This window comes from Lissotriton vulgaris, chromosome 8 (genome assembly GCF_964263255.1).
Source record: "Lissotriton vulgaris chromosome 8, aLisVul1.2, whole genome shotgun sequence".
In the NCBI taxonomy this organism is placed as follows: Eukaryota; Metazoa; Chordata; class Amphibia; order Caudata; family Salamandridae; genus Lissotriton; species Lissotriton vulgaris.
Window position 1 is genome coordinate 731,525,170 of NC_141696.1, and position 27,095 is coordinate 731,552,264.

The following is a 27,095-nucleotide window of genomic DNA, read 5'->3' on the forward strand; positions in this document are numbered from 1 at the left end:
TTCACTCTCCATTGTCAGTTTGTATCCAGTTGAAATCTATGTTCCTAAATTTTTGTCTTTCCAAACGAATTAGTCATCCCGCTTTAGGAACTTTAGTCGGGGATACCTCCTTTTCTCACACACATTACTAGGGCACCGCTCATGCACTGCAACCAACACTTTCCACATTGGTCAAAAGACATCCGCTCTACCTAAAAGACCCACCAGAAAGAACACAAGTATCTTTGACTATCTCCTCACAGTCATTTGCATGACTATTATGTTACACAACTACACCATGGCTGAAGTGACTCAGCTGGAGCAGCCCTCATGGAAAACTAGTGCATCGCACAAGCATCACACTATAGACATCCTTATGAGTCCGGTTTACCGCAACCTTTGGTCCAATAGTTATCAAAGAGCAGCATGCAAAGGTCTAGGCCTGAAACAGAAACAAACTAGCTTCAGTTGTTAAGGAGGAAAGCACCAGGAGACAGCGGTGCCTTTCAGGCCTCCAACCAAACAAGAAGATGGACAAGATTATATATGTATGGCACAAGGATAATGTTATTATTAGGGGTGGGCGGAATTTGCGTAGTCGCGCTACGCAAAGCTCTGCGAAATGGTAAAAAATCTCAGCAAGCACGCAGAGTTCCACAAACACGCAGAATTTCTTGTTCCGCCCGTTTGCAATGCTTTTTTCCTGTTTGCGAATGCTGTTTGCGTGCTCGGGGGGGGGGAAATATCTTGCGAACACGCATTTTGAAAGCACGAAACAGCAAAAAATACCACGAAGCCGCAGACCGCAGAATTTTGGGGAATTCCGCGGAACGCGAAATTACCCAAATTCCGCAAGTGGAACAGAATTTACCTCCCAGGCCTAGTTATGATCAAAATTATTACCACTATTACAGCAAAAGATGCCGGATGTTTGGAGTTTCAAGATTGACTATGGTGGAGGGGTTACGATTGAGGTGTTTTACCAAACTGCAAGAGGCATACAAGATAACTGTGCTATCAGCTGCATATACTAGCTAACAATGTTACTGGCGGTGAAGATCACATAATAATAAAGCAACACAATTGTATGCCTAGCACCGCATTCCTTGTTTTACCTCAAATGCCATAAAGTTCTTAGTTTATGAGCACACAAAGCAATAACTATGCCCAACACTAAAACCTCCATTTTTGTAAGAACTACTGTTAGAAATGTGAAGTGGTTCTACTGTAGCTCTAAGTAAGGAAATATTGCTAAGCTTCGTGAAGCAACGGAGCAATTCTAGGCATACATTCAGCACCTATTGTAACAACAGATAACACCAGGAGTTTGCTTTTAACTTTTATGAGGAAATACCTGACTTATCTGGAAAGGTCAGTGCAAAATCTTGGTACTTGGTCATGTCGAAATCCACCCTGGCTCGTGTTGCAGCTTTATTCTGCAGCAGAAATGGAATTGTCTGTGTAGAATCGACGTAAACTCCAGGAAACAAAAATGATTTCTACAAAAAGAAAACAATAAGAAATAATAGTCATTTCTGGCGGAAGAAAACTTGGACTGTTTAACCAGGACAGCACTACTGCCTTTATGATACTACACACTTCATTCATATGGGATTTGTCAGACTGGGAAATTCTCAGTCCATTCAATGCTTCCAACATAAGCAAAACATTATAACACAGATATCAGCTGGCCTGCAGAAATAGGGTAATTTACCCTTTCTGACTTTGACTATCAATATTCTAAAAGAATTATATTTAAACCACTCAGTCTTGTTCAGTCTTACTAAAACACTGCGCTCCTTTTCACCAGTGCCCAGTTCCAGAGGTACTAAGGCAAGAGTACACCCTTTGCCTTCTCACCAAACCTAGTGTTCCCCCTTTCAAGATGTAAGAAATGTAGGATGTCCCACGTTTATGGATCCACAGATCCTGTTATCCAATAGGACAAATCTGCGTGTGTATGAGTCTAGGGTGATCTAGTCTGGATTTGGCAGCGATATGCGGTTGCTATTTGGTATGCTTATTTGTACATAGGCAATCATAAACGCTTAGGAAACATATTAAAAAACAAATAAAGAAACGTAGAATACTTGTACTGCAGGGTGACTCTGATAAAAACTGATATGAATACAAATTAAGTTCTGGTAGAAAAAATACAAATGTATTCTTTCGATACAAATTAAAACATATCGTGATATTAAAAACAGTAGTAAAAACATGAATATCAATGAACACAATATTATACATATAAATAAAAACAATTAACAAATAAGCATACCAAATAGCAACCGCATATCGCTGCCAAATCCAGACTAGATCACCCTAGACTCATACACACGCAGATTTGTCCCATTGGATAACAGGATCTGTGGATCCATAAACGTGGGACATCCTACATTTCTTACACTTATTCCCCCTAGTCCCAGACAATTACCTAAAGGGGGCCTCCTCATTAATTTTTCTTTCCCCCTTTCAAGATGGCCACGGCTCGAGTCCACAGTTTCCGAGTTCACAACTCATGACAAGGGGACGTTTTTCTCCAAATTGCATGAAGGGAACACCGTCAACAAGATATTGCAGTAGGTTTTTAGGTCGAGCCTAGAGCCACCGCACATGCGCTGCTCTGGGAGACTTCTTGTGGTGGAGTAAGCAAATATTAGGTCGAACCTAGAGCCAGCAGGCATGCGCGGCTCTGCAAGACTTCTTGTGGTGGACTAAGCAGATACAAGCCCCGCCCACTCTCCGTTCACATTTTTCATTGGCTTGTGTCATTGCCGTTTGTAAACTCAGGCTTCTGTTTTCCTAATAGGCTTGTTAGTCCCTCCTTGGCATCGTCTTGTCTACAGTTGTCCCCTCCTAAAGCGACTGGCCACTTAACTTCATTTGTTACACGGGCTGGGTTGTTTAATCTTTTAAGCACTATTTTCTTTATTGCATTTGTCCTACTTCAGGCAGGATGATGATATTCAACGCTTGTTTGCAATGCCAGAGGTCTCGCATTTAAATGCGAGACCTCTGGCATTGCAAATATTTTTGTAATTGGTGCAGAGGGGCACGTGCACTTTATCTTTAAGTTACGGGTCGCGCCTTTCCTTTGTTCAACATGGCGGAGCTCGCACACCTCTATTTATAATAATAATAACTGTGAAAATCGAATACTTGGTGCCACAATACCCCGGCACATTAACTATTTCGGATGAATAAAGTGCTCTGTGTCAGAGAGCAGTGCGCACGGGATATGGACAGGGCAGCGCTGGGAACTCTGCCGGGGACTGCTTGGGTCAGCTTCCTATGCATCTGGCCGCCAGCCAGTGGGTGGCCTCTTCCTTCTCTGGTAGCTGCATACAGCCGCTGACCACAACCAGCAGGTAATCAGATGAATGTCCATACAACCCAGAGGAGCAGGGTGCATGGGCAGAGGGAGCACTGTATTTTTACAATAACATGCAGGGGCCTGAGCAGCTGAGCTTTCACATGGACATCACCTGGCAAAATTATCGATTCTGGATTCAGCTTGTTTATCTCTGAATGGATCTGCAAGGAAACTGGCTTGCTGAACCTTTGCTACTTCCCTGCAGTTGTGTAAAATTACGTGCTGGTAAACAAACCATGGCAGAGATCTTCATAATCAAAAATATATCACTTTCAGTAAATACACATACAATGCTTTATATAAATATAATTTGGACATTTTATTTCTCATGGATGTCCGGCAGTAATTGGTGCTCATTCCCGTGAAACAGTGGTTTGAAACAATTGTGGTTGATCAACAGCCAAATGTAAATGCACTCTAAGAATGAAGTGTGGCCATCCTTATGCCCAGTGGACATTCCAGTTTATGGGTTACATAACGTTTCTGCTGGATTTAGTGATTGTTACATAGATGTTAAACATTGGACAGTAAAATATAGGTCCATCTAACAAAAAACATACTTTCCACGATTTATTAAAAATACCATCTGAAACTAACAGCACCAATTACCAGCTATAAGGCGGGACGGGATGTTTGTTTTCAGCGGTTCAGAACTTTATAAAATGCAGCGTAATCTGTCTTGAAATGTGTAGTTTTTCTGTTTTTAAAAACCATACCTGCTGGTTGGATGCTCTGGTTTGCGCAAAACTGCGTCTATTGCTTGAGCTAATCCTTGACAAAGACCAGGCCTGTGCCACAAAATAGTGTCGCCGAGTCGATGCATGGCAGAAGGAAACCTCTTCTTAAGATGCCAATAACAAAAAAAGAAAACAGGCCATCTGGGGAATATGCATAGGACATTGATTAAAAAGCTTTGTTTTCCAATGGGGTAAGGAGGGAGTAATTTTCATTTGCACTCCTTTCTGCAGGTTTGAGAAGAAATCCATTTAGAGGAAAGCTGAATTTGAAAAGGATGCCATAATTGAGATGATTTAGTATTGCCCCCTTCTAGTCCCCCCTTTAGTGGCACCCCTGCTGAATAGGGCCTGCTGACCACTCCTGCCTCGCCTGACAGTTGTGTTATTTAAGTGCCACAGCCTGCAGTAGGGCTGGGACCATTAGCAATGGCAGAGGAAGTGCTTCTGTTATCTGGCACATCAGAGGCCTGCTGGGGTTTGGTGCTGTCCAGGGGGGCGGGGCCAGCAGAGCAATACCTCCTTTGTCCCATTGAAACAAATTCTATATGGGGACTTCTTATGGTATGGGCCTGTTGGCAAGGCAATGAGCGTGCATAAAGCAGGAGACCCGAAGGGGCTGTGCCTGCTGACCACCTACTTCTGAAAAGGTGAAAAGGAATAATGAGCTCTGGGCATCTAACAGGGTTCCCTGTTTTGCCTTAAGGGCCACCCTGGACTTCTGGTAGTTCTCACTTCACTATTGGGGACACCTCACATTAGCAAATTGACACATTCAAGAGTTTCTTCCTTGCTGAGATTGGTGTTTTGTTAATCGATTTTGTTTCTTTTTGCTATCACTCATGCGGCATAGCGCCTTTACAAACAAGCATTTGCAATGCAATTGGTGTCACATTTACAAGAGTTTCGTAAATGCGAGACCTAATGCATTGCAAATGCTTGTTGCCTCTCTGCATTCCTTATTTTGCCACACTTGACCCTGTGCTCCGATCTCAGGCACCAAGTGCAGCAGTCATATGGATCTAAAAGCATGTCTTCTTGTGGGATATATGACAAGGTTTGAAACCACAGAATTGTGGAGGAGACATTTTGCCTAGTTGCTGACTAAGTGCACAGAAATGTTGTCTGTTAGGTACCAAGCAAGAGCTAGACTCATATTGGTGAGACACAGAAAAATATGAACTGATGCCATTGCGCCAGTTGGCACCTAACATACTATGGTATCATCATATCTGGCGCTGGAGTTATGGATGGGGTACAGATTTCCCAGACCAATCTTAGGCCTGTATGGGTAATATATAGGATGAAGAATACGCACAACAATAGGTCCATCTAAAATCAGTTAGTAAACACTCACATTAAACATTGACAACTATCTTATGCAAACCAACAACATATTAAAAATCTACAAAACAGTTTTTGAAGTTGAGAGCTGTAATATATGTGCACCATACTAACCACAGAAATGTCCACTTCAGGGGCTATTACAGAACCACCAATCCTCAGCTCCAAATGTTTAGCATTGCGTACAGCTACCTGATTTAATAAAAGAAGAAGACGTTGGAAATAAAAAGCATTACATTGAAAGAAAAGACACATTTGTGCGTTACAAAAATAAAGAGACTCCAGCAAACCTAATCCATATGCACAATAAATCTATGTGGGAGTCCTTGAGCCATATGAAGAACAAAAACTAATTAGGGGGCAGATTTACAATAACTGGCGCATTCCCAGGGATGCGCCAGTTATTGTGCGCCGCAGCTCCGCCACCCATGGTGCGCCGCATTTACAATGCGGCGCACCATGGGGCAAAAACGGCACAGATGTGTGACGCATCTGTGCTGTAAAGGTGGCGCATTGCTGGAGTTGCATCGCAAGCGCGACGCAGCTCCAGCAAGGTTCGGGGGTGCCCTATCTGTCCAATGCCGCGTCAAGCCTTACGCCTGCTTCAAGCAGGCGCAGGGTTTTGACGCAGCATTGTCCTAAAAGTGACTGAGTGAAATCTTGTAGATTTCACTCAGCCACTTTTGCGAGGCGCACCTGCCCCGGAACGCCCACCCTGCGCCGAAACGCCCACATGTGGCGCAGGGCTTTACAACGTGACGCATCTGCCTAGATGCGTCACGTTGTAAACGGGTCGCAGGGATGTGCCGCGTTTACGCCGCCGTTGCATGACGCAAACGTGGTGCAAGTCCGACATAAATCTGCCCCTAAGTGTTTTGAACATTTGTACAAGGCAGTCACTAATCTACAGCTCTTGTTCTCAATGCTCTTAGGTCTGACCAATGTAAGCCTACCAAACAGACAAAAAGAGAATAGTACTCACACGCCTATCTCTTAATACTTTTCATCATGTGCATCACTTCCATGTACTAGGGCAGCACCAAATCCACAGAAGGGTAACTAGGCACACCTCCTGTGCTCATTCACTGCATCCAATACTTCCTACATATGTCACACTATAAACATCCACTCTACAAGCCATGTCACACCACACAGGACAAGAGCATGTGTTACTTAACAGGCTTCTGCATCAATGCCATACTCAAGTGCAGCACCAAGGACACAGAGAACAACTGGAATAGCCCTCTGGTTTTCATGTTCGACACCCAATACTTCCCACATTGGTCAGATGAATCCTGAATTTATTTTAGAAATGCTATGGTCATGAAGATGGGTCATGCATAGATTTATCTTTGCCTAAAATGAAACTGGAATTCCAATTTATTGTTAAACTTGTTAAAACTCGTTTTTAGATCCTACTGGATCTGAGGGTGAATGCACCAACACAGTTTGTTAGATTTCCATCAATGTTGGGCAAATTCATTGGTTTGGACGTTCTTTAGGCCATTAAATGGGAGCTTATACAGGGAGAAGTAAGAAGCTCGAATTGATGACCTTTGTCGGCTCAACATACAGGTTATATTAACTTTTTCAATTTCTTCAACATCTGAAATGCTTTAACCCCAAAATAATTGCAACCATGAAAAGGTACAAATATTGATTTTGCTTGAATATCCAAGGAAAAACCTGGCAGATGCAACCATGGCATTACATGGCTTCAGGTGTCACAAGAGAACTGATCACTTCATCTTTACAATGTAATCGGGAATTAATGCTCTGTTCTGAAGAATATTAACCATCCTATACATTGTAGCCAAAGGACGATGGTGTGTACCTCTGATATATGCTTTATACCCCTGTCAGCAGTCTTACAAATGTAACAGAGTAAACCCCGTGCAGAAATAACTGTAATGAAAGTCAAACAACCTAAAGAATACATTTATTAGCCATAGTAACTCTATTTTGAATGCTGATCTGGTGGATGAGTATAAGTTAATGTGTGGTCATACAACAAAAAGAATCTTCACTTCTAGACCCAAATTTTCCTAACACTAAAGTATATTTGAAAGAGTTGAAATGAGCTTGTTCAGTGTACCCATGAGTTAGAGGTACACCTCTACATTAGATTGCTACCTGCACAGGTCTCTGCCATTCCTGTATAATGGGAAACGATTCCACACAAATATGCAATTTAGAGTTAGGGGAATGCATTAGCAAAAAAATAACCACGATCCACATAAATATATCACACATGCAGTAACCTCCCCACAGGCCAAATTCAGTGTACTACACCTTCAGAAGACATAGGTAGAGTAATTTGCATGTAAGGCATGGTGAGTGGCTTTGTACCCATCTTACAGCTTTCTGTGTATAGAGAACATATATATACCTGAAACAGTCCTGTTAGAACATGTTTGAAACCTCCTAGGGGGTTAAGACCATTGTAGATAGGACTGTTTGTCTGTCCGTCCGCCCATCCATCTATCCAGCACATCCTGCACCCAACACATATGCCAATACCTTGCAACATTATAAACCATGCTACGCCTTCGATGGGACAACCACTGGGCGCACGGTATTGTGAAAAGACACAATATGGAACCATTGACTGCACACAGATGAAGTGTAGGTGACAGGCAAGCAAGTCAGTTGATCCGCATAAGGGTGTTTGCAGTGCAGAAGCACATGGAAAATGTTTGGAATATTTCTGAAGCCCACTCAAGCAACCAGTGGCCCCTGTGCATGGCCAAAGCAAGGCTCTGTGTACAGACGAAGGCTGTGTATACTGGGTTTTTAGTCTTGATACAGAGTGTAGGGTGTGGGTGATGGACAAACACCGCTCCAAAGCCTGCAGTGCACGAGTGAAAGACATGTACTCCAGATATGGTAAGTACTAGTGACACAGCATGGCCAAAAACTTCAGCATCTCCAACTGCCTGCTACACAGAGGTGAAGGCTATGACAAATAGACATGGAGAGTATGGGGACAGAGGACACGGCCACCCGAACAACTTGCTCTGTGCACAGTGGGGCCCGGCCTAAATCATTCCAGTGGTTATGAGGACCATAATTAAAATGCAAAGATGGTACCCCAGTCTTAACACACATCCAGATGCATTGGTCTGGCATGTAGAAATCCCTGCACAGGATTTTTCTCACCAACCCCACACATACTGGCTTGATTATAAAGGGACCCCCACCTCTGCCCCACCAACCATGAATAATCGAAGGTGAATCAGGTAACTGTCTGGGCCTAGTCCCAAATGCCCCTCTGCATCATCGACCCGACTTGTTACTTGCTCTGGCCCATCTTTCTGTGATACCAGAGGGGTTTGTGACTGACTACAACCCAAATCTTTTGCCTTTCCGAAGGCACTAACCTACCATATAATTAACTGTATCCCAGCCCTAAGTAAGGACTGTTATGCATTCTACCCCAATGGAAGCCTCGATATACTTATTCAACTTGTGACTAAAATGACTTTTGTACTGATGTTGTTTTCATAGGCCGCTAACTGCATACCACTCACAGATGCTCCTAGCATGCAGGACTCTTGAGTGGGACTTGTATGCAACAGACAGTACCATATCTTTTGCCTTTCCGAAGGCACTAACCTACCATATAATTAACTGTATCCCAGCCCTAAGTAAGGACTGTTATGCATTCTACCCCAATGGAAGCCTCAATATACTTATTCAACTTGTGACTAAAATGACTTTTGTACTGATGTTGTTTTCATAGGTCGCTAACTACATACCACTCACAGATGCTCCTAGCATGCAGGACTCCTGAGTGGGACTTGTATGCAACAGACAGTACCATATGTCTAACCGTACACTTGTCTTACTAGCCACTCAGAGACATCATAGAGTAACTATTTCTTTGACCCAGAATGGATCACCTTTCAAGGACAACAAGACATCAGGCTAACATTTTTCCATTCAAACTAGTGAACCTAAACACACAGTACATAGTGGAGAAGAAAATAAATTAAATATAGAGAGATAAGTGCATCCAATGCCAAACATATCAAGGTCTAAGCAAACACACAGAGACGTGGAAATTTAGAAGGCTAATAGATGTAACATACTTACATTGCAGTTGAAAGCAAATGTCCAAGTGCTATAAAGACACATTTATACTTTAAGATATTGACCTCTAGTACTTAAGAAATTCCTATATTGTTCTAAATATTTTTAGGCCATATAATACCAACATAATGTGACATCGTGAACCAGAAAGGAAAAAGGAAAATAAGAAAAAGTTTAAAGTAAGCCACATAAACCCAAGGCTAGCTTTACAAAAACAGTAAGAATGAGTGAGCAAGTATACAATTTCACAATAGTTAATGGACTTAACTACTCTTACTTACCTCCACTCTAGTATCAAATTTGATTACAGCATTAGGTGCAAAGTTGACCTGAAGTTCAGCAAAACCTCCCACGGGTATCACACCATGTGAAGGAGTGATGGCCATTCCAAGAAGCGGATACACATCCAAAACCTGAAGAAACAACATTCAGTTAGTCATTTTATTACTTAGAATGGAGGTTCCACAGAATACTAATTTATATTCCTACTTCAAAAACCATAGCTTGCTCCCTGAAACCAAGCATCTCATGAACCAAGTTAAATTTGCGGGTCTCATCATCCAATGTGTTTAGCTAAGGCACAACACTCAAATAGGGAGAGCTCCACTTTCTGGGCTTGATCAAACTTGAAATCCCCAAATCCTGATTATTTTGCATATGCGATACTATGTAGTTCAGTACATTAAATCAAGTCAGTAAATCGTCCCATAACTCACCAAAACCATTGGAACAAATACAATCCCTACATATTTGTGGAAAGCAGTAAGCCTAAAAATGAATAAGAAAGGCGTTACATAGTGTATATATATGCATTGCTAGAGTTGCTGAACTAAATACATTATACTATACATAGCGAATGTTCTTTTATGTGGAGCTATCCAAAAACTGAACTTCATTTACTACAAAATGGACAACCTGAAAGAAGCTCTTAAGTAGAAGTGTAGGAATATTCAACACATGCAATGATAATACCCCTAATGTTGCAAGGGGGAAAAGTAACACAAAATGTAGCATCTCTTTAATGGTCTCAAAACCCAATATTACTGGACTTAAATTCACTTCAACCTTCCACTATAGATGAACAAAGGTGTCCTTAAGAAGCAAACACAGATGATCCCATCTAACAAACCAAGGCCTGGCATTTAAGAACACCCTGTATTCACACTGTGAAGTCACAAAACCCTCTAGATCTTATCCATGGTAAATGGATGCCTTGGCACTGCATAGCAACAGGACACAACTTTCCATATGCCAGGTAACAAGAGCCCTATTAAAAAACAAGCGCTGCATCTGAGGAAACTGAAAACAAGATCGACGGAACCCATGCCCCTAAAAAGGAAACCACTGGACATGCCTGTGTGATGGCAAAACTGGACTATGATCAATTTTACATGCAAAAGTCTAAATTCCTACCAAGAAAGTCAGACAAACACCATTGCACAAGTTGACCAATAAAAAAACTGTTCAATAAAAAAGTGTCAAAAATCTACGAAGGAAACTGCCTAGAAAGCATGGCGATGGCGGGTAAAACACCAAGATGACTGAAAAACAGTTGGAGTGAAATAGAAACTGCTAACACATATAATCATAAAAATCTCCAAATGTGCTCCATGTCTCAAAGCTCACTCACCAAAAGATCACACAGTTGATAGAGGTTAAAACCAAATCAAATAGTGCTTGAATAAGAGTCAATCATATGAGAACAATTCAGGACAGCTTTTAATAGGGACAGATCATCCCAACATACCTGGGACCATCCCAATATACCTAACAGTTGGCAAGTGGGAACTACATCGGTCAATGAAACCACACTTCAGCCATTTAGGATAAAATACCACAACTTTAGGAGCAGGAATATGCAGGTCATGGGCCCACATTTTAGCTTGAAAGAAGCAGCTTCATGCAGATAGCCACCACACACTACATATCCATATATTACAGAATTTTTGGTTACTGACCATAGGGAATAATATTGTCCCATTCCACGTGACTCGCAGACAATTAAATATAAGGACTGATCACTTACAGCAGTTGTTCAGGATGTTAAACCGGTTGTCAGAAGAGTCACAAAAACCACATGTTAGCACTTCCCTTTGAAATGATCTGTAAATGTATTCTAGTCTCCATACTCTTCCTTCCTATAAACTTAGAATTTAGCAGTGGGCAGGCAGAAGCATATCAGGCCTATTTTGAAATGAAGCAACACAAAATCGAAATGACTAAGATCAGCTTGGGGAAGGTTTCTAACATACCCAATCTTGGTGTATTAAATCAGAGTTCAGTGTGTGTGTGTGGGGGGGGGGGGGTTGGGAGTTGGTTTCATAGTATTAGACTGGGGCTCAGGTCCACGCCCTGACATAACCTTCTAAAAAACCAACCAGGTGCAGATTTTATAGAAATATGCATGTCTGCATACCAGCCAAGACCATACCTGTATGACTTTGTGGCCCATAACTTTGAATCTGTTTGTACTCCTGTCCCTCTCTCGAACTATAACAGCTCTGCAGAGCGGAAGCTGCTAGCCATAGAAGGCACATTCAAGAGCTTATTGAAAACAAACTCCTGATAGCCTACTGCAGCCCATCAATACTATTGTATAGTAACTTGCTGTAAGAGGTATTTGGCTCTTAAAATTAATTCATGATCACGGGTCAGTTTCCAATATCACAAGATAAGTCCATAAATAAAGTGCACCATGTTTGTCCCATGGGTAGTTGTAATAACAAGGGTTGATACCCCGAAACAGGTCCCAGGCTGCCCGTTTCCGGTCCAAGTTGGACCTGGCGTGGCAGTTCGACTGGACTGTTCCCATGAGGAGCAGGGTCAGGACTGATTTGCATATGGCTCGGTTCAAATTGGGGTGACATAATGAGCAAAAGAACGATGCATTCAAACCAGATCTCTTGACTAGGGGGTGAGTGGTTGAAAAGTTTCAGCACTCCGGCCATCATCTTGTTATTTATGGTAGTTGCAATAATAACCTATTTTGTTTGAAGTAAAAACAAATTGTGGCACAAATAAAGAAAAGACAAAAACACACTGGAAGTAATGCAAGGTGATTAAAAAAATCTGCAAAAAGAAACACTGGCCTTACCTTATAGTAAGCATGGTGCGCTCCTGTATTTTGAATGATAGCTGTCTTTGAAGTCATCAGACCTAGAGGGGTGTGGTTAAACATCAGCCTTTGTTCCGTAAACTGGACATTTGTTGGACCAAGCTGACGATTATAAAAAAAGACAAAAACATCAATGTATATATTGTATATTCGTAAAATGTTTTGACTCATACTGTAACAACCTTACATTCACACATCCCTAGTGAAAAGCCACCCATAGAATGAAGTTGAATTACAGTGTGCACTGAAATTCTTTCATCACAATCGCACTATTTTATGTTTCACAATGATTTCAACAAAACTGTCCTACTTCAGTTCGTTGATTAAACATTAGGTTTTGGGTAAGCTTGGGTAGGTGTTATTTTGACAGATATATTTTAATAGAGGAGATGTTCAAGATCAATAAATACATATTTTTAACTAAGTCAGATAAAAGTAGGGTTAAGATAGTGGAGTGCCTAAAAACGAATATTGAGTCGAATTTTCAAAATGTACTCGGACTCGGGGGAGAAAGCTGTTCAAAGGCATTAAAGTGCTTGTAGCACAAATTTCGAATTTATGTAATAGGGGTCAAGGGTACTGGTAGGTTGTTTGACTTCTTGAAACAAAATAAACCTACACTTTTCCCAATCAATATGGTGTGGTGTATTGTGATTGGCTTCTTTGGCTCTCCATCTGTCCATGATTCCCCCAATGTGCCATGGTCATCAAATGTCACTCAAAGCACCAGAAAGGAGTAACTAAGAGAGTCCAATTGTCATCCATCCCACACACACCACTGAAACCAACCCTGAAGCCAAGTTGTCACTTCAGAACTTCCCTCCTCTCATCAGTTAACCAGAAGAATCGATCAATCGCAGTGGTGTGGGAAATGATCACATGAGCGGCAGTCGGTGCAAGCGGATGCCAGCTGGCTGCTGAGGATCCCCTGATGTTGTACGGCTTCAAAGAACAAGTTACTTCCCTTCAGTAACCCATTTTCTGGTAGAGACAATATCTAGCTGCAGATTCCTTACCTTTGGATTTCCCAGGTGTCAGACTGGATCCTACGTGTCTTCATGTGGCTAAGTACAGCTTCGCGTGATGACATTGGCGTCGGTTGTGACGTCACAGTCACCGCTATAGGCTCCACCAAGGCATGTGGACGTCAGTTCCGTTTAACTTTTTACAAGCCAGAAGCGCAGAGTCATGAAGTGAACTGACTCATGTGTGTCACAACTAGGGCCCTGAAAAAGGAGCAACCCTAACCCTATAAAATGATTTTGCAAAGTGGGGAGGCATTAGTGGGTCTGTGAGGAATCTGCAGCTAGATAGAAGGTAAGTAACTTGTTAATCTGATATAGACTCTTAGCTGCAGATTCCTTACCTTTGAATAGATACCCAAACCAAACCATCCTGGCGGTGGGCGGTGGACTGATACGCTAGACTAAAACATTCTGCAGGACCGAACTGGGAAAATGCTGGTCCCTACGGACCGGACTGTCCAGGCAGTAGTGCGTGGCAAACCTGTGCAGAGATCCCCACATTGCTGCCTGGCAGATTTCGAGAACTGGAACACCACAAGCCAATGCCGTGGTCACAGCCTTTCTCCTAGTGGAATGAGCTTGTGAGCCCTCAGGGGGTTGCTTCCAAGCCAGCGTGTAGCTGATTTTAATGCAGATAATGACCCAGTGCGAAATTGTTTGTTTCTTCACTGCCTGACTTTTTTAGCTCCCACATAACCCACAAAGAGTTGGTCGTCCACCTGCAACTCTTTTGTGTGGGCAAAATAGAACGAAAATGCTAATTTTGGGTCCATACAGTAGAGACGTTCCTCTTCCTTAGAGGAATGCGGGGGGATCAAAATAGGTGGGCAGCATGACCGATTGACCCAGATGGATGGGGTCACCACCTTTGGAAGGTATGAGGTACAGTTGCAAAGCACCACCTTATCCAAGAATGTCATCAGATAGGGAGGCTTGGATGACACAACCTGCAATTCACTCACCCTCCGGGCAGATATTATCACCACTAGAAAGGCTGTCTTGATGGTAAGCAGCCTGAGGGGACAATTGTGTAAAGGCTCAAAGGGAGCATACATGAGATATGTGAGAACCAAATTGAGATTCCACTGTTGCATGATGAAGGAAATAGGTGGAAACATATGTACAAACCCTTTTAAGAACTTATTTACCATAGGGGCTTTTAACAAGGAGGGTTGGTCCGTCAGCCACAAGAAAGCAGACAGAGTAGGAAGATAACCCTTAAGAGTACCCAAATCAGAGCCCTGCTGGGCAAGGGTAAGAATAAAAAGAAGAATATTAGATAGAGAAGCAGAAAGAGGGTCAATAGACCTTTCTATACAATATTTGTAAAAAATGTTGCCGCCTGCAGGCGTATACATTCTTAGTGAGGGCCGCCTAGCCACCAAAATAACATTACATACTTTGGAAGGAAGGTCAAAAGCTATCAACTGTTGTCACTCAATCTGCACGCAAGGAGGTGGAGCCCTGAGCTCCACTTGGGACAAAAAGCAATGCCGAGCAATAACTGCCTTGGAAACTCCAGCGTGCAAAATTGCTGACAATGTACGTTCTATTTAGCGGCGAACAGATCTAAACAATGTTTTCCCCACTGCTGGAAGAGACCTTGCGCCACCTCCAACTGGAGCCGCCATTTATGATCCGCTAGGCATCGATAGGTGAGTTTGTCTGCACTGGTGCTCAGAGAACCTGCCAGGTGTTGAACCATCAGAGTTATGCCCTGCGGTTCCAGCATGTCCAGAGACGCAGAGCCTCTTGATAAAGCGTCCACGACCCCACCCCGCCCTGCTTGTTGCAGTACCACATGAACTGTGGTGTTCTCCATGAACACCTGCACTAAATTCCCCTGGACAGAGGGAAGAAATGCTTTCAATGCTAGCCAGATCACCCAAAGCACAATTTGATGTGGAACCCCGACTCCGCCAGAGACCAGTGTCCCCTGAACTCAACCTCTGTCATATTGCCACCCCATCCCAGGAGTGATGCATCTGTTACTACTGTGAAATCTGGTTGGGGAAGGGAGAGGGGTCTGCCTCTGATGCTATCGCAGTTAGTCAACCACCACTGCAGGTCTTTTGCAGTTCCCTCCGAGATCGGGACCACATTGGAGAGATTCCCCTGATGCTGCGCCTACTGGAACTTCAAGTCCCACTGCAGAGCCCACATACACCATCTGGCATAATTTACCTACAAGATGTAGGAAGCCATGAGTCCTAGCAGCCTCAGAGTCATTCTCCCCGAAATCCAAGATAGAGGCTGAAACATCAGTACATAACCTGAATATCTTGGACGCGCACCTCTGGAGGATAAGCGTGAAAATACACTGTGTCCAGAACAGCTACGATGAAACGCTACCAGCCATTCTTTCTTGTTCTAGGGCAGAAAAGATCTGAAGCAACGTGAGCATCTTGAATTTCTCCTTTTTGAAGATCAGATTGAAAAAAAGATTCAGACATGATTATGGTGGAATGGCAAAAAGGCTTATGAGGCCAAAGTGATGCAAAGTGCAGGGATGGGATTCTCTGCTCATACGACTAACTTAAGCATGTTAGAAGCCCTAAATAGAGGAGGGGTTTTGGGGTGTGCAATTCACTTGCCCTTGAACACTCAGACTTTAATTATCTCTCTGTTCTGCAGTAAGCAGTACTTTTATTTGCATATTTACTTTGGCAGTGTACCTTCGGGACAGATCCCTGTTTTCTGCTTAACCTTAATAAAATGTATTTAAGGCAGGTTCCAGCATTGAGAAAAAATAAGCAATGGAGAGCTTTAATAAATTCTGACTTTGCTGGGTCTGAGGGAGTAATTGCTGAGCCAAAATCTTACTATGTAACAATGTAAGTCCCTATAATGGAGATGAGTTGAGGAGTTCTCATCATATGCTGAGCTCGCTCACCTGCAATGCAGACTTAAGCTTCTGATGTATGCAATAGTTTTACACCTCAAAAGGATCAACCTTATCATTCCATGGGTTTGTGCCATATGGCTAATCTAACCTACTTGATGTTCCAATTAGGCATCATACCTTTTGTGGAGGTCGCAGAAGCCCGGTCGAGCAAGGACAGTGAGGCATGACTTTGCGGACTGTGCAAGAGTGTCGGTCCAACATATTGTCAGGTCATGTAGGGCATTGCAACAAATCTAAAAAACAATTTTATTTTTCTTGCGCTGGATAATTTGCGTATATGCGTTATATACATCTGGGGCCAGATGTACAACCTGCAAAATACCACCTCGCAAATTGCGACTCATTTGCAACTCACAATTCGAGAGGCGCTATTTGGCATGTACAACAGTGTGTTTAACACTTTGTAATTCCCAATGGGGTCGCAAATTGCGAGGCTCATGAATAATAATGAGCCTCTCACAATTTGCAAACCCATTGGGCATGACAGGCCCTCCCAGGGATGGTGGCCTGCTGGGCTCGGCAGACCACCAAGTCTGGACTGCTTTTAAATAAAGTATTTTTTTTTTAAATGCAGCCCGTTTTCCTTAAAGGAAAACGGGATGAATTATTATTTTTTTTTTATTAAAGTAAACGTTTTCGTTTTCGTATTTTTTAAGAGCAGGTAGTGGTCCCTTGGACCATTGCCTGCCCTTAAAAAATATTTTTGGAGACCCCTTCCAAATTGCGACTGCATTACTACCCTCTTGCAGAGGGTGGTAATTTGCAAGTGTTTTGCAATCTCAATTGTGGTCATAAAACATTCATACATTGCTTTGTGGACGTAATTAGGAAGGGAACGTCCTTCCTAATAGCAACTCGCAATTCGTAAATAGCATGTCGCAAGTAAATTGCAACTCGCTATTCAGGAATTGTTCATGGCCCTGAGCCATTTTGCATGCGCAAACGAGTCGGAAACATGTTTGCGCTTGCAATTTAGGGTCGTACATCTGGCCCCTGGTGCTTTGCGTAGGTGGTATTAGCAAATGTGGATAATCATGCAAAGTGCATTACAGTGATTTAGTTTCTCACTTATACCCTACAATTCTAAAGTTGAACTTTGGGAAATGTCTTTAGAAATAAATTAATTGTATGTATTTATATCAAATTTCATGCAGAATATTTTTAGGAGTTCATCGGAGGCTTCTGCCTCTGTTGCAAAGGTTCTGTGTCTGCAATGCTCCAAAGCATGGAAATTCTTAAAGAAATGAATTGTTTTCCGATTATACTGTATTTTGTATCTAATGACTTCTGTGTGGATGATTGTCTTTTAGAGTGCATCAACATGATCTGGCATTTTTATATTTTATTTTTATAAATCATGGTTCTCTGTACAAGAACATGTAATATGACATTGGTTGCTGATGTTTGTTTGATTTTAAAAACCTGACAACAAACTTAAAGAAGAAAAAACATATAGAAAAAGCACAATGCCAAAACGGTTGGTGTTAACCTGATGTAAAAAACGGTTTTAAAAAGAAGATAAGACAGTGCCATTTATTGCAAAATAAAATGTAAACATACTACATTTTACTAGATCTCTAAATTAATTTACCCCCACTTAAAGGTAAAGAAAAAACAAAACCAATTAAGTTATAAGAAGAAAAAACAAAGATGTAAAGAACTAATAAAATGTGAGAAAATGTGTCTTCAAGTTCTGAAAGCTGTGTGCGAAACGACTCTTAAGACATCTATCTACAAAAAACTAACAGCAAATGATTGTGGTTTGTGGTATTATGTAGGTTCAGAGTCGGTTTACACAACTATTAATGTGAATTGACTTCAAATGTTTTCAGAGATCCTTCACATGCCACCCGCTGACATTCTACAAAACAAGCAACTCAACTGATTTAATGTTGACGAATGAATATTTGTTATTTTGTCTTTGATCTGTTTGTTTTAAAATAAAATTGACATTATGATGGACAGCATCCTAAAAAACATATACAGCAAAAGCAATATGAAACAGAAACGACTAAGCCTTAGTATACAAACAAACCAGCAGAAATGTCACAGCACACAACACCATAGTACACAACAGATTCTGAAATGTTTAAGCATACCTTGGCAGAGCATTTCAGCTTAGTTGTGTCTCCATGGTGGACACAGAGGTTGAATTCTCCTTCATCTGGAGAGAAAAAGCCTGGATGCCACACTACTTCACATTCAATATCTTTGAAAGCGTCCACGGTGCCTAAGAATAGAAGTAAACAAAGAATCACATGCTTTATACAAGTTTCTAGATCCGTTTTTCTTTAAACTGTGGTCCGGGGATCCCTATGGGGTCTGCAACGCCTACTCAAGGTGCCGGCACACTACTTGTAAAATTAAATATTAACTGGTTAATTAAGTGTCCATAAATAAAAAAGCCAAGTATAAAACTAAAACATGTAAAACGTTCTGTAAACACGAAGGAAAATGAAATTGCACTAAAAATTAAGTTGGTATCCTCAGATTGATTCATTCGAGCAGCAAAAGTGCGTGCATCAAACAGAATATAGTATGGACAAATGAGTTTAGAAAAACTCCAACCTTCCCGTTAAAATTTTAAATTGAGAATTTTGTATATTTGTTTGTGAATTAAATAAAATATTTTATCATTTATGTTTTTGTTTGATAGATATTTGTTTCAGTTTTTTGTGCATTGTTTTGCTGTTCAAATCATCGGATTTGCTTACGCCGGGTCCCCAGATTACAATAATAACTCAGTGGAGGGGCTCCCCCAATTTCAATAATTATTCAGTGGGGGTCCTCAGATTTTATTATGATTAAGTAGGGGTCCTCAAAATTTTAAATGTTAAGAACTACTGGTCTAGATCATTTACCAAAAGTGTTGTAACACGGAGAAATAAAGGCCCCAACAAATCATCAGTGAATAACTTTTCCAGAGTTCAAAATAAAGGTGTAATGGAATCAGAATACTCCCATTAACCTACCATGTATCACAAGCATGTATCACAAGCAGACTGCAGAGCATACTCACATAAGCCCTCCCACAGACACACAACCCCTACCTTCCTTCTGACCTCATAAGGAGGGTTTACTGCTGCGTAAAGAGTCTTGTGTAGTCCCTGCTTAAAATATCACCAACAGGGTTGGATTAACCATTAAGCAAAATAAGCACGTGCTTAGGACATCAAGGGAAGGGGGCACACAAAAATGTTCCATTGCTGGATTTATTATGAACCATATGGTGCAAAACTGCAAATGGTGCAGCTGCACCAGGTTCCACAAAAAGGGCCCCCTCAATAAATGAAAAAAAGACATATATATATATATATATATATATATATATATATATATATATATATATATATATATATATCCTTCTCACTTCGCTCGATACCGCTCACACAGCATCAACAGTTGAATCCAGACTGTCAGGTAAAACGAATAAGGCAGACCCAAAAAGAATTCCAGTGCAGTGATTTATTTCAGTTTAAAGTTTGTAACCCAGCAAGCCCGCATGACGCGTTTCGCCTCGAGCCGGAGGCTTGATCACATGATATATATATATATATATATATATATTCACTGAAAAAACCATAGGTTTCAGCACACTAGAAGCTTCAGCTCTCGGCACCTTTTCAAGTGACGCTTTCCTCAGTGGGCGGGTGCTGAACATTCGCGCAGCCTGCTGGTCAATGTAGTGCCGGGCAAATAGAACTCCTGTGAGCAGCTTGTGTGCTTCACCAATTATTCTAAAATCACACCACAGTGGGCTGGGGTCGAACAGGCTCAAACATCTGCAACCCGTGCTTTACGGCTTTTATGTGCCGCTCCTGCCCTAGAATTGCAGGCGTCGTTTGGCACCTGCTCAAATCCGCTGGCGTGGCAGGGCCTCCTACGCGGCTTGGACAGGCCACTATTATTACATCGTAGAGTTGTCCCAAAGTAGGAGGCCACACAGCAGGAGGTAGGTGCCGAGAGCTGAAGATTCTAGTGTGCTGAACTTTCCCATGATGAAGCGCTTGAAGTAGCACGAAACGCGTCGGAAAGATTGAAGGGAGGGTCTTCGCCTCGCCACTGTAATCTGTTGCTTTCATCAATAAATGCCTCAACACTTAACTCCTGCTGTGTGGCCTCCTACTTTGGGACAACTCTACGATGTAATATATATATATATATATATATATATATATATATATATATATATATATATATATATATATATATATATATCGACATCCAAAAGGGATCCTAAAGCCAGTTGAGAGCGCTCTGCAGTGTGTGCTCTGCCCAGGGGTCGGATCCTGACCCTGGAGATTCTTAACATACGAAAGAGGCGGCACAACCAGGATACTTTCAAGTCTGTTTATTAGACTTCACCCCACCAACGCGTTTCAGCCACAACTGGCCTTGCTCACGGTCACCGTGAGCAAGGCCAGTTGTGGCTGAAACGCGTTGGTGGGGTGAAGTCTAATAAACAGACTTGAAAGTATCCTGGTTGTGCCGCCTCTTTTGTATGTCAAAAATATATATATATATATATATATATATATATATATATATATATATATATATATATATATATATATACTTCCACATGGTCCATGGAGACTCATTTGATTGTTCTGGGCTTGGTCATGTCGGCTGTCCCGACAGTCGGGTTCAGTTGTCCACTGAGAGTGAGTGCAGCGGCACTCAGTAGCTGATTTAGGGTCCAGTGTGAGGCGTGCCAACAACACAGTGCTAGCAATGTAACTTTGTAAGTAATCTGATTCCTGTTTTTTTTCTACTTCTACTTTGAATTACACAACATGAGTGTTTTTATTTTCCCGTGGGGGTGGCAGTGACTACGTTTATACAAAGAAATAGCAGAGACATTTTCTAAGTGATGTGCCACATAATGTCACTTCATCATCTTCTGAAATTGAAAGGTATTCTCAATGTTGTCATAGCTGATTGATGCTTACCCAGAGGGCATGATAACTAATTTTTCAGCTGAGCTTCAGCTGTTTCACTCAGATGTGCGTCATACGTTCAGGGCAACAAAAAATGTAAAAACAAGATTCAGTCATGCTGAATGATCTTTGTAAAATAATTGTAGAAAACAATATTGAGTGTGCCTTGCCAAAATGGAGACATTTGCTTTCATAGATTTTTAACATTAATGGCCGCAAATTGCTCAGCTGAGCGTTCATGTTCTTAGTTATATTAAAAATCCCAACAGAACAACTATGCAACAAGGCAGGCTGGATGTCTTATCTGTACCAAGTATACAAGCAGATGCTTAGATTAGTTTTGAGGCTCTAATCAAAGACTTTGCAATTAGAAAAAGTAGGCGAAAACATCATAAATATAAACAAAAGTGGAAGTATACAAAAATAAACATTAATTACTGTAAGTCTTGTTTCATTTAAAAAAATAAAATGTTATTTTACGGGTTATTATTGTTTATATTTTGAATTAGCTGTATATGGGGGCACCAAAATATTTTAAGTACTTAGTGCCTCTAAAGGTTTTGATCCGGCCCTGATCGCCAACCCACTTCCCAGCACCAACGAAACAGTTCTTGCTGATTCAAAACTAATATCAAAGGATTTCATTGTAAACCCCAGCATTTATTCCACACAGGTCAACACCCTTAAACGACCAAGGCAAAGATATGAAGGAAAGATATTACAGGACGAGTTTCTCGCATTGTCTTTGTGTTCAGATTTGAATTTTTTCAACTTGATGTAGGAAGCTCGTAGTTATTGTTGGGTGTTTTCCATTCTGATTTTTGTGTACATTTCAGTAAAGTATTTGCTGTACAATCCGATAACGTTTTGGACACAAGATCACCTAAAGCCACCCACGGCCAAAAGTGCTGATCTAGTTTATAATACTCTATGCAAACAAATATCCTGAAGCGGATTCTACTTTTTTCAAAACATTTCAAGATGGATTATAAATAATAAATAAATATAGTCTTTTTGCAGTGCTTGAGCAACTCGAAAAGATTATTGTGAAGTGAAGTAGTGTGGCTCACTGGTTAGAGGCGGCAGACCCGAGAGCAGAGGACGGCCCGGGACCATGGTTCGATTCCCGGCGCGGCAGGTTTCTGGACCAGGGTCAGCGGACTCGATAATTCTCTCGCCTCGGTGCCCACTCTGATCAGCGATCACACTCGGCAACTCTGGGCATTAGCTTGCCTCATCTTCACTAACGGCCCCACCAGACCGCCGGGGATGCCTGGTCTCACCCTGGAGATACCCATTAAGGGACCATCTCTCAGGGAAGCCAGGAAGGGTTTCGCAGCGGTCGAAGCGCCTTGGGACCCTACGGGTAAGTAGTGCGCTATATAAATGCCTATACATTATTCGGTGGAAAACGAAAGTACTGTGCCTAAAGCCTAAATTGCAATTAAGATACAGAGAAATACTGCTCTGCTCAGAAGCCATACCAACATAAATATAGATAAACATTTCTGGTCCGAAAAAGGATTAACATTTTTATTGCACACAGTAAAACTCTATTTAAGACTATTGCAAACCCTTCAAATGAATGTAGTGTATTCTTAGGTTTGAAAACATCAATAACGATAAAAGGAAACAGCAGCATATCTTACAATTTAAAACGAGAAATAATAAATTCAACACTTTCATTAAGCACAGTAACATTTTTGGAAAATACGCCTATATTAAAATAAAAAGGGGGAAATGTATTTTTCAGCTAAACCTTGGGCTCCATTGAAACAAAGTTCGACAAATCTAACTGTATTATGAAGTGGAATCTATAAGTAGAAAAGGGGAAAGGGCAGTCAGTTTATTAGCACTTATACCACATTATCTGTCTGGAGTAAGATCAAAAACTTTCTTTTTAACTTCGATACTGCACAAGTATCATATTACATGTTGGCCCATCAGGCCGCGTAACAATGGAGAAGAGTAAAGAACCACAGATTAGCACACACTCCAGGTGAGCAGTTGCAGGATATCACAGCAGCCTGAATGTTTGCCCATAAACTGAGCTCACAAGTGTCAGTGAGGCGTGCGTTGTCTTGTGCGACATACAGAGTATATCCCATGTAGAGAAACATGCACAGCAGAGACCAACATTACAATCAAAAACTATAATAAACAACGTGGAAGCGTAAGGTAGGCTAGTGACAGTCCCTAATAAAGAGAGAAAAAAAAGGAGAACTAAAAAGGTCTTCAAGTAGCAGGCAGAGAAGCAGATATGGACGTGTGCAAAGCCCCTCAATTCCCCAGTGGCACTGCTACACTGCATCGAGCAGCGAAAAGCATACCCAGGTGGCAATCAGGAGCAGCACAGTCTGCCGATATAAAGGTATACCATCCAGCTGTGCTGTGAAATCAATTAAGGGTGTGTTAGGAAGCAGTTCTCTTTCATCCCCCCAAACTCCTCCGCCGGGTCATTGGCCCAGCCGGCTGTCTGCCCAGTCACCGGCGCTCCCACCCACACATCATACGCAGCCATAGTCTGTACATCAGCTAAGTTAGCCAAGCAAGCGGTCAATCCTCCACAGTTAGCACAGGAGTAGCAGAGTCCATTTTCTGCGGTGAGGCTATAGCCCCCTCACCCTGACGCTCATCCGTCTGTAGGCTCACCAGCAGATCAAAAACGTAAGTGCCCTTTTTGCTTCCAAATTTTTACTGCCTGATACCATGCCATTCATGATTTTGGTAATTTGGACCATAAAAGTGTCAATTCAGATAATCCCTTGTTAACCGCTTGGGTGCTGATGACGGCCCCCGTCCGTCATGCACCGCGGTGGCGGTGTGCTGATGACGGCTGGGGGCCGTCATGAACCCTCCAACTACGGAAAACGCCACACAGGCGCAGAATCGCGGCCGCGCCCAAGGGGTTAATTAACATAGGTATCAATAATCAAACTTTCTAACTGTATTGAAACTATTTTAGGCTTGTAATATAACAGTGTAGTCGGTCAAAAACGTTGAGACCCACCTTCTCCAAATTCTCTGGCGATAATCACGTAACACTTATAATTTACTGTTAATATCCCTGTAAATGTCTTCCCCAAAAGGAAAATGACAATTTATATGTTCATATATATTCATCAGGAATGTATAACAAGCATTGGTAATGCATCTATTTTGCCTATGTGATGAAAAATAAGCTATTTTTATCAATCACCTTCCGGGACAAAGGAAAGAGCTCCCTGACAAGTATCACAAGAGTGGATAGTATTTGGCGCAGCGGCCAGAGCTTCTGACTTAGAGCTGGAGAACTCATTTTGAGTCTTTGGCAGCGCAACATCCTGTGATTCTGGGCAAATCACTTAATCTCTCCGGGTGATAAGTAAGTCTATAGAAATCTGCTGCAAGACCAAAAAGCAGAAAGAGGCAAAACGTAACAAGAAAATAGTTCCACCAAAGCGGTTGTTAACAGTATTTCGGCTACAGGAAACTGATAAGAGAAGCAGATGATGAACAAGCATTGGTAAATGCAGGAAAATATGCTACAGCTCATAAAAATGGTTGTAAAACAAGTGGCAAGCACAAGAACCAGGAAAGAGATGATGTAAGCCCTTTTAAGTTAAAAACAATAGATTTCACAAGCACCGTACAAGCACTGAGCAGGCGAAACCTAAAAATATTGAGTCTCCACTAAGTATCAAAAAAGAAAACACAGGAGAATATTATTTTCCAGTGCCTAAACTTTTATTCATAAACGGACATGCTGCATTTTAAGAACACATACATTAAAAGAATAATAGTACAGAAAAATGTTATCACCCAAAAGTGAAGGCCATATGCTTGCTATAAAAACGTATGCAAAAAATTAAATCTCACTCTGGTTGATGTCTTGGAACGCTATTGTGCATACTGTATCATTGATTCAGCATTTCAAAATGTCTGTCACATTTAAAAGCAAAGTGGCATTATCTTTGCCCAGTAAAACACTTCTTACTTTATCCACAAATGCATTTCAAGATGGCCACCCAGTAAATATTGCATGACTGGTGATAATGGGGTGGGTATTTTGTGAAAGTAAAACAATGATACACTATGGACAAAACCATTACAATAATTCCACCGAGTTCAGAAGCAGTGGGCAGCCAGGATTAAGCCCACTACATACAGAATAAGCAGCCCAGCAGAAGGTGAAGTGAGCAAGCTGCCCAGTAGCATTGTATGGCTAGCTGTCAGCCACTCTAATTATTCTGATAGGATTAAAGAGAAGGGAGGGACTAAATGAGTGCCGCCACCAACACTAGCACTGAAGCATACTCATTTTCACGCAGATGAACACTTGACCAGACAATATACACTCCCTCAACTGGACAATATAGCCAGGTCCACTTGAATTATGCGATTGTGTGGCTGTAGTAATTTTGACATAATTATAGATTTGCCGCCCCATAATCCGCTGCATCATCTGCAGATTTTAACAAAACTTAAAACAAATTCTAGCTAAAGCAGTTCAAAAGTTACTAAAAATGCAGCTACATGTGTTGATGCGCTGTGGAAGGCCCTCTGCAAAGCTAGACTGAAACCAATCGGATGCTTATTGCTATATTTGGGTATGAAACTGGTACTGATGAGGTGCACCCAATGGACAGACAGTGTTACCAAGTTTAAAAATTATGACATAATGTAGTAATAATATTACAAAGTGTGCAGCAGTATGACATATACTTTGCCTTTTTTTGCTGCATAACTTACTCAACCCTGCAGCATAATTTAGCCATCTCTTGTTGCATAATTCCAGTGACCCTGAATATAGCCAACAGCTGAACTGGACTGACCCATAGTCCAACACTATATGGTATCATGTGTGGAAGCAAACTGTGAATGATGACCAAGGGCTGAAGGGGGCTGACCCAAAGCCCCTCTATGTGTAATTGGAAGACATTGGGTTATTGGTTGAGGAGGGTGGAACCCTTCTCAAGGACAACCACAACCCTTGTCAGGGTGAACCACAAAAGTCACAAATTTAACATGTGCTTAACACTCTGGTAGCGTGCCACAAAAAGCAATCAGGCTTAACTTAGAGGGATTGTGCAAATATTTATGCAACACACAAACAGTAATAAAGTGAAAACATAACATAGGAAAAATCACAAACCAAATTAGAAAAATACTACATTTTAAGAAATAAAATGAGACCAAAATGATAAACATCTAATCTTCAGAACCGGAGATTATGTCATTTCAAAGTTTGTGCAGGTTGAATGTCAGAACAAGGGAGGCATTTACCACGCCTGCCTTAACAAAGCAGTTTGAACCACAAATGTGTCTTAACAGAGCATTCCTTTACCACGCAAGTCGTTACAACGACTTGCCTTAGGGAAAGCGCTAGACTTTTAAATAGTATAATTTAATATTCCAACTGCAGTCTGAGCAACAGTAGGGACAGGTATTGGACTTAAATTCGAACATCAGTCTAACAACACTTTCCTTAAGGCAAGTCATTGTAATGACTTTTGCGGTAAAGGAATGTGTTGTAAAGACACATTTGTGGTTCAGACCATGCAGTAAGGCACTGCGTGGTTCGAGCTGTGATGTAAAGGCTGTTTCCC

At 41.6% G+C, this 27,095-nt stretch overlaps 1 protein-coding gene across 1 annotated transcript in view; it reads right to left on the reverse strand.

The window, feature by feature from the left end:
* Positions 1 to 27,095, reverse strand: part of CFAP47 (cilia and flagella associated protein 47) — a 2,734,468-nt gene that overhangs the window by 2,469,880 nt on the left and 237,493 nt on the right. The window contains exons 16-20 of the mRNA XM_086934611.1: positions 18,667 to 18,797; positions 12,617 to 12,739; positions 9,804 to 9,935; positions 5,545 to 5,622; positions 1,334 to 1,478 (exon numbers count right to left, since the gene is read on the reverse strand). Of these exons, the coding sequence (XP_086790737.1) occupies positions 1,334 to 1,478; positions 5,545 to 5,622; positions 9,804 to 9,935; positions 12,617 to 12,739; positions 18,667 to 18,797 (609 nt within the window). The remainder of the gene's footprint in view (positions 1 to 1,333; positions 1,479 to 5,544; positions 5,623 to 9,803; positions 9,936 to 12,616; positions 12,740 to 18,666; positions 18,798 to 27,095) is intronic.